This window comes from Gopherus evgoodei, chromosome 1 (genome assembly GCF_007399415.2).
Source record: "Gopherus evgoodei ecotype Sinaloan lineage chromosome 1, rGopEvg1_v1.p, whole genome shotgun sequence".
Lineage (NCBI taxonomy): Eukaryota > Metazoa > Chordata > Testudines > Testudinidae > Gopherus > Gopherus evgoodei.
In genome coordinates, this window is record NC_044322.1 from 80409539 (window position 1) to 80418273 (window position 8735).

The window sequence follows — 8735 nt, forward strand, 5'->3', positions numbered from 1 at the left end:
ACAGGAACAACTGGTGAGACGAGGGGGTGGGGGAGATTTTTCCCCTGTCTTTGAATGAACAAAACATGAATACGAAACATTAAAATACATGATGTTGCCAGATGCAGTACTGAAAAACAGGGAACTTGATGGACTGTAATATTCTGATTAAAAGAAGTTATACACATAAAGGGAAGTCAACTATAAGAGTGATACAGGTTTGGGCAAAATATTGTAATCTTTAATGACAGAGTTTATCTCATGAGCAATCCTATCAGGGAGAAAAAGGGGTTGCAATCATACTGATTTCTAAGCTTAGTGACAAAGTGAACAAGTAGGGCTAATGTCTGCACTCAAGCACGCTTAAACTACCAAGTCAGTGAACAATACCTGTGCTGAAAGAGGGAGCAAATAAAAGGAACTGAAACCAAAAATTGTGTTTATAAGGACACTTGATCACAGAGTGGAATAACCAGAAATGTAACTGTTTGATTAATAATGCACAGTGTCAACTCATTCATATAAAAGAGGCCCCATCATTATTGTTAAAACAAGAACAGAAATGGAAAAGTTATACAGCTGTTCTGCCATGATTTTGCATTATGCAGTGGACTGCTAAAACAAATTAAGAGCAAATAATATAGAGGCTCTTTGTATGACTATATGAACTTTAAACTGAACATTTTAGCAGCTAGCAGAACACTGATGTAGAACCTGCAACTTGAGCAAGCATAACTGCAAAGGTGTCCAAAGGATGCTCAGCAGGCAGAGGGGCCCATGGAAAGCAATCTGCAGGGGTACGTTGCTGACTGAAGCAATTTAGCTGGTGTTCACAGTATGTCCCAAAATGGTTGCAGCAACAGCTATGGCCTAACTTGTCTTACACAAGCTGGTGTGAGAAGATGTGCTGCACAAAGAGAGTAGAAAATTCCAGTCTGAGCTGCAAGAACTGAAAAGGTGACGACTATACAGGGAGAGAGGATACCTCTCATTTTGGTTGCCCAAGATTCAAAACATCCAGAGGCCTGGATCAACATCTGATTGATCCACACCAGCATCTCCAAGAAGAGCAACCAAGCTGAAACACCCAGCAGAAATGGGAGAAAATGGCCATTTCCTGCAGCACACTGCTGCCTGAAAGCTGAAGACACCTGGAAGGGAGACGACTGAGACCCTGGGCTGGCCCCCTGGGAGTCCTCTGGTGACATCAAGTAACTATGCTGGATACGTACCTTTAACTGTCTCTTTTTATTTTCCAGCAATCTGGGTTGCCCGCTAGTATGCGAGGAAGACTATAGTTGTGTCTGTCCTTTGCTTCACCTGCATTTGCAGCATTAACTTTCGCTGTGAACAATAACTGAGCTGAAAGCTGCTGATGTTGGAGAAAAGATCTGGTGATAAGTGGCCCACAGATTTTCCCTTGGATTATGACCCAAATCTATTGACCACTTCCTGAAACTGGATATCTAATTAGTAAGAAGTGTACATGTTTGTGTATGTACTTTAAAGGTTGTCACCGAGTTATGGTGTGTGTCCCTGTTTTGCAACAGGTTCCAATCAAGATTGTCCTACAGTAGCTTTGAAACTGAACAAGTTTGTTAACTGAGACTGCAGAACACTGCAGTACAAGTGTCTACCCTAGTTAATTGTTTAATACAGACATGAATACAGATCAAGTGTACAAGCCTTTTGAACAGCACTCAGTCTATACAGTCTGTCATAAATGTAGGAATATATGCTAGACCAGGGATCTCAAACACACAGCCTGTAGGGCTATTTCCTGCGGCCCGCCAAGCGCCCCACACACCCCCGGCCTACCTCCAGGCCAGGGGTGGGTAAACTACAGTAGATTGCCCCCCTTGAGTCCTAAGCCACTCCCTGAAGCAGCTGGCATCACGTCCCTGCAGTCGGGGGGGGGGGGGAGGAGAGGGAGAGCAGAGGGCTCTGTGTGTTGCCCCAGTTCCAGGCACCACCCCCCCCAGCAGCTTCCATTGGCCTGGAACGGGGAACCGCAGCCAATGGGAGCTTCGGGGGAGGTACCTGGAGGATTAGCAAAAAGCACATGGAGCCCTACATCCCTCCTCCCCCAGGGGCTGCAGGGACATGATTCCAGCTGCTTGTTGGGACCACCCCGGAACCGCTCTAGGTACGGAGCCCTCCTGCACCCCGCCCCACAACTCCCTGCCCTGAACCCCCTGTTGCATCCCACATCCCTTCTGCACCCCAACCCCCTTCCCTGAATCCCCTGCTGCATCCCACACCCTTTCTGCACCCCAACCTCTTGCCCTGAGCCCCCTGCTGCACCCCACACCCCAACCCCCTGCTGCATCCCACACCTTTTGCATCCTGAGCCCCCTGCCTGAATCCCAACCCACTGCCACACCCCGCACTCCCTCCTGCACCCCACAGCCCAACTCCCTACCCTGAGCCCCTTGCTTCATCCTGGACCCCTCATCCCTCCTGCAACCCACACCAACTCCCTGCCCTGATCCCCTTGCCTGAACCCCAGCCCTCTGCCACATCCCGCACTCCATCCTGCACCTCAACTCCTTGCCCTGAGCCCCCTGCTGCACCCTGGACCCCTCACCCCTCCTGCACCGCACACCCCAACTCCCTGCCCTGAGCCTCTGCCACACCCCTCCTGCACCCTCTGGGGTCAGGGAGGGAGTGGAGTTGGGGTGGGGACTTCGGGGAAGGGGTCAGAATGGAGGCAGGGGTGGGGCCTCATGAAAGGGGTGGAGTGGGGGCAGGGCCTCGGGCCAATGAACTAGTCCTCATGCGGCCCTCGTGGTCTTTTGAGTTTGAGACCCCTGTGCTAGACAGTTAGGAGGATTAGTCAGATTCTGGGGCTAATATAATTTGTGGGAAATTAGGTTAGAATGGTTGACTACCATAGAGCCATCGGGAAGGAGATCTTGGTGAAATGGCATGAAAGCAACTGACCAAATTGCCTTGTGCTTCAGCTTTGGATTGTCCCTCCAGCATTCCCCTCTTGTGTTAGCAACACCAGAGTTGATAACCAATTGGCACAAGTGAGGCTCCAATCTGAGGAATTCAATCAAAAAATCTAAACAAAGTCATCGTCTCAAGCTAGTAATTGAGTACAAGTGTTATTTTCTATTGTGATTTGATCTTGAAAATGTGAATGGTTATATCCAAAAATTTTCTAGCTTTTGATGACTTAGCCACAGTCCAATACAATCTTTTGTTTTCTTATATCCTATACAATTAGCTGCTGTTAAGAATATTTAACAAAACATGTATGGCTAATCAGTTAAGAAGTTGCTTAATTAAGGTTTTTTTTTAACACTCTGCTTTCTTACAGCAACAATGTGTTTGAACTTTTTTTTTTTTTAAATATAAAAAAAATTAGCTGAGTAGCAAATGTGCTGAGGCCATTGGTCATATCTTCAGAAGTCCAGGGCAAACTTATAGACTTCAATGAGTGCAGGACTGAGCCCAAGCAAACTGTCAACCCTTCAGATAATAAAAATGGAAACCATGTTCTGGATGCCTTGCAATACAGAAGAAATAAAACGGAAGGAATAATGCACAGTATTCTTTAAGAAGGAGGGTTAAGAAAACAGAATGAAGTCTTCAAGAGCTGAAGTAGGGCAGCTGGCAATATATTCAAGAACCATCAATATACAGTATAACTGTAGCATCTCAGAGCCCTAGTCCAAAGACCCCATTGTACTAAGCACTGTACAAAGACAGAACAAAGAGACAGCCCATGACCCAGACAGCTCACAGTTAAAATAAAAACAAAAAAACCCTTAAATATATTATAACATTCGGATTAAAACAATATTAAGGTTGCAATTAAGGTATTCAAAACTTATGAAATTCCAGAATTAAAGTCACCTGTACAATTTTAATTCATTTCTTACCCCACCCCCTGCGCATATATATGATTCAATCTTTAATTACTTGGTCACACACTATTTATTCCCTACAGGACTTCTGCCTCATTCAGTGCACAGAACGGATGGCATTCAGTTAATGAGTAGCTATTCATTCGGTATTTTTTTTTCCTTCATTACTGAACATGTGGCTCCATGTCTTATTTATCACATACCATCTAAACCCTGCACAATTTTCATGGTACAGCAAAAGGCACCTCTCTGACTCCAAGGTGACTCCCCTGCCAAATTTCAAGCACATGCTCAAAAGCATGTAGGCACAAGAACTTTTCAACAAAAAACAGCTGTAAGAATTTATACTACATTAGAAAAATAACATATTTTCCCCTTAAATCTTGTTCTTGGTTCTGAACATGTTTTGTTGAAAAGTTTTCCAAAAAAATTCAGCTAAGCTAAGAGCCAACATTTAGTATGGAAAATTTCACCTAGAATGGCTAAAGTTTGGTAAAGTTACAAACAATTGAACATCCTCAACCACAGGAGTTACTACCAGGTCCATTTATAATGTCAACACATTTATCTTGCTGTAAGATGTACTGAACTTAACATATTGCGGAAAGATTCTAAAGCAAAAGGTTTTCACATCGTGGACCATGGACCACCAGTGGTCTGCAAGCTAAATTCAGATGGTCCGCGGATAGTTCCCTCTAAGGTGAGAGCCTGGGCGGCCGCACACGAGAGAATGAAGGGCCATCCACTTAATTAGTGGAGCCACACAGGCACATCTCCACTAATTAGGTCCCTGGACCCTGGGGAAGACGTACATGTGAGATGGTGGTCGGGGGGCGGGGGGGGGGAAGAGTATAAGGGTAGGTGGGAGGAGGCAGTGGGATGAGAAGAGGAAGTGGGGGGAATTTGGGATATGCAGGGCTGTAGTCGCCAGAGAAAGAGGCAACCTTCCCCAGCTCCAGGGCTGCAGCTGCCAGGGAGACACAGCCCTCCTTCCCAGCCTCAGCTCTGTGGCAGGTGAGAGACCTCCCCACCTCCTTCCCAGCCCCAGCTCGGGGGCTGCTGTGGTAGGGGAGAGAGGGAAAGACCCTCCCCCTTCCCAGCCCCAGCTCGGGGGCTGCCACAGCAGGGAAGAGAGGGCACATCTGTCACATGAGAAAGGTAAGACTATTGATATTAAAATATGAGGTGTGCTTTTATCTGTAGAACAAAAAAATTAAGTTTTTTTTTAATATAATACTTTTATCCAAAGTGCTTTACAGTAGTTGGCTAATGGTACAAACAATATTTGGAAAGATCATTAAGTGGTCCTCCGAGACTCTCAGCAATTTTCAAGTGGTCCATGGGTAAAAAAAAAAAAAAATTTGAGAACCACTTTTCTAAAGAATAAAGCGTAGATTTTGGAGAAAAGCCATTCTGTACCACAGCCTACAAATTTGTTTATGATCTCCTCCAGTTAATTGCAAGCAGGTACCCATAGAATCAGAAGCAAGACCATAAGACCAACAAGACCTTGTTGAGTCTCAGCAGAAAAGGCAAGAAATGAATAGCTAGCATAGATACTGAATGAACTACTCTCTTCTCCCTCCAGATCAGAACTGAGACACTTAACAAGTGTGAGCAGTTGGAGTATGGGCATCCCCTATGCCAGGAGTGTCCAAACTTACTGACTCTCCTAGCTGTATGCAATAATTTTCAGACACACTTGCACCAACACCTCTCTTTCGACTCCCTTCCCTGCAGGGCAGAAGCACCTAGTTCCACATCTCACCACAGGGCACAAGTTCAAAGCTCCCCCCACCCCTGGCTGCTAGGCAGAGAATGGGGAGGTGGTCTCCATGAGCCACACTTTAACTGTAAAAGAGCTGCATGAGGCTCAAGAACACAGCTGCTCTATGCTGTACCTACTTTGTGTGTCAGACATTTCCTCCTCCTGGCAAAAACATCATTGTCATTTAGAAAAGGGGACCCCCCACACACACTAACCAAGTGTCAGAGTCCAGAGCAAAAAAACTATTTATTTCCTAGTGGTAGTCTCTCTTCATGAAGTCTTTTATTTATTTTGGGGTGGAGAAGAAGAAGTAGAAAAAGTGAATTTGGAAAACAACCAGTCATGAAAATGAGTTCTTGAAAAAATATGCCAACTTTCAGCAGTAACCCTCCCCAATCTTGAGGGTCAAGGGAAGAGATTCTGGCCCAAGAGAACTTGAATTAGGAAAACGGAACATTTTTCAGCAGCATGGACTACAGTTTGGCTACACATTGTTTGATCTACTCTGTTCCACATCCAGCACCTGAAAATGTTTGTTCCAGTCATTCTTTAACATGCAGTTCCCAGCCTCAAAGAACACATTACTCGCCACTCTAAAGCGTCCTAATACCTCAACAGACACGCAAGAAAAAGCCTTTTTATCCACATTCAGGGGGACGGATAAACCGTGTCTGGGAGCCAGACACTCATCGAAAGGGTCATTTCCCCTCTCACTCTCTCTGTTAACTCGCAGCGCTGGAAATATTTCTTTTAACAAGCGCCGCGCACGTTTCCCATAATCCGAAAAGTGGCAATAAAAATTGCTAGCAACAAAACGCCACTAGTCACGATCCCGGCTCCGCACACACCTCACAGCACGGGTCGGTCCTCCCTCCCCGCCCTGGCATAACCATCCATCCCCAACTTTTTTCCTCTGTCTCTCTCCGGCGCCACTTTAGGAGCTGGAGCCTGTTTAAAGGGACAACACTAAATCCAGACACATGCCCAATCCCTGATCATGGCTGCACTTGTTGCCAGGCTCCTTAGAGCAGCACCTCCCCCCCCCCCCGGCGGTGAACATCCCCCGCCCCAGCCCCCGAGCACATTTAGGGGAGGAGGTGCAAGCCGGCTCCCCCTACCCCGGCTCGCTTTGCCCAGCAGCGGCTCCATTACCTTTCCCAGGCAAATGTGGCAGGTGATGGGCAGCGTCAAAGACAATGTCACATTCTGAACGTTCTGAGCCATTGTGGCGTTTCGAATCCAGCGAGCGCGGAAGTTCCACAGGCGGCGACACCACCAGCCAGCAACGGCAGCAAGAGAGGCAGACCCCCACGCTCTAGCCCGGAGTACGGCAAGCCAGCGAGTCCAACCCGCAGCGCAACACAGGAAACCGAAATCGCGCTTTTGAAATGTTCACTTGGAGATAAAGAGAGGCGGAACAGGGGGCTTGGGCCTCTTGGGTGTAGCGCGTACACAGCTGCATGTTGCTGCTGCTGTCCCGAAGGTTAACCTGTCCCGCCTGAACCTTTCAACAAGGGCTGGTTTATTGGGCTATGAAACTGCAGGCTGTCCCTTCCTGATAATATACTATCAGCATTTTCTGTCTTCTAGGGAGGATTCATTTCTCCTCTCTCTCTTGTTCCGTGTGGGGTCTGCTTACGCAGGAGTCTCTCAGCATCTTGCCCCCCGGCCCAGGCTTATATAGAAAGCCAGAGCATTAGACATGCTCAGCGAGTCAGCAGTTTCTTTACAATCCCACAGAAGGGCAGTCCCAAGTATAAATCGCATTCCTGGCTAGCTCTCAGGACTCCGCTGTGGTGGTATGGGGATTTATCTCTAAAATGTCTGGTCTCTAATATTCCTTGAGGGGAGTTGAAGAAGGAACCTCTGGAAAAAGTTAGTTACCTCACCTTTCCATAACTCTCAGAAGATGCAACAACTAAGATCAAGGAGAATGAAAATCATAGCCAATTAATTGGGGTTTAAAATGGTGTAGCAATGTAGTGTAGGACCAGTTTCACCCTATTATTTAATTTATTATCATTATTACTATTATTAGTATAGTAGTATTATAAACAACTATTTATTTTATTTTCGTTATTAATATTAGTTGCCCAGAGGGTGCTCAGCTCTGTACAAAGTACAAAAGAAGACATGATCCCCGTCCTAAAGGGTTTACAGTCTAAGGATCTGATCTGATAAACATCACCAAAAATAATCACTGGGATAATTTAGGGCTTGTGTACACACAAAAATTTAATTTAGTTAAAGCAGTACAGCCCCTCTTCCCCTACACCCATAATGTATACACAGTTATGTTAGTATACAGGTGCTTTACACCAGTATAGTTATTAAAGTGAAGATGCTTTATACTGGTATAGCTGTTCCCATATGGAAAAGGAGAATACATTCTACTGGCATATGGCACCTTTATAATTTCATCCACACTATAATTTGTACAGGTATAGCTATTCTGAAAAAAAGATTACCTCCTGCCCGTAATTCAAATAATTATGCTGATACAAAAACTGTGTGTAGAGCAGGCTTTAGAATAGTAAACTGTTATGCCTAATAGTAAGTGTCTGCAGGACTAGACCTTAGAGAAATGAACAGGGCCAGATCTTTGATACCCCTGCCACCCCCATTCGTGGTTGATTTGCAATGCTCAGTGTAAATCTCCTAGAAACCATTTTTAACTGGGAATTTTCCTGGCCAAAGGGAATCCCCAGGTGTCACAAAGTCAACACAGGTGGTTCTAAACCATCCATTTGTGGTCCCTGCTCTAAAAAACAAGGTGTGCTTTGAGGAGGGGCTGGCAATGTGGCTTGAGCTTCTTGTGATGTATGTATGTAAGGTCTTGGAAAAAATTTTGAAGGAGAGAGTAGTTAAGGACATTGAGATCAACGGTAATTGGGACAAATTACAACATGGTTTTACTAAAGGTAGATTGTGCCAAACCAACCTGATCTCCTTCTTTGAGAAGGTGACAGATTATTTAGACAATGCGGTAGACCTAATTTACCTCGATTTCAGTAAGGCATTTGACACAGTTCCACATGCAAAATTATTAGTCAAATTAGAAAAGATGGGGATCAATATGAAAATTGAAAGGTGGATAAGGAACTGGTTAAAGG

At 45.5% G+C, this 8735-nt stretch overlaps 1 protein-coding gene across 2 annotated transcripts in view; it reads right to left on the minus strand.

Annotated features, from left to right (window-relative positions):
* Window positions 1–6916, minus strand: part of OBI1 (ORC ubiquitin ligase 1) — a 29746-nt gene extending 22830 nt beyond the window's left edge. For both annotated transcript variants that reach the window (XR_004000968.1, XM_030567080.1), the window contains exon 1: window positions 6775–6916. Coding sequence is in view for 1 of the 2 variants with exons in the window: in XM_030567080.1 (XP_030422940.1) it covers window positions 6775–6846 (72 nt within the window). In the remaining variant the exon portion in view is untranslated. The remainder of the gene's footprint in view (window positions 1–6774) is intronic.
* Between the last annotated feature and the right edge of the window lie 1819 nt (window positions 6917–8735).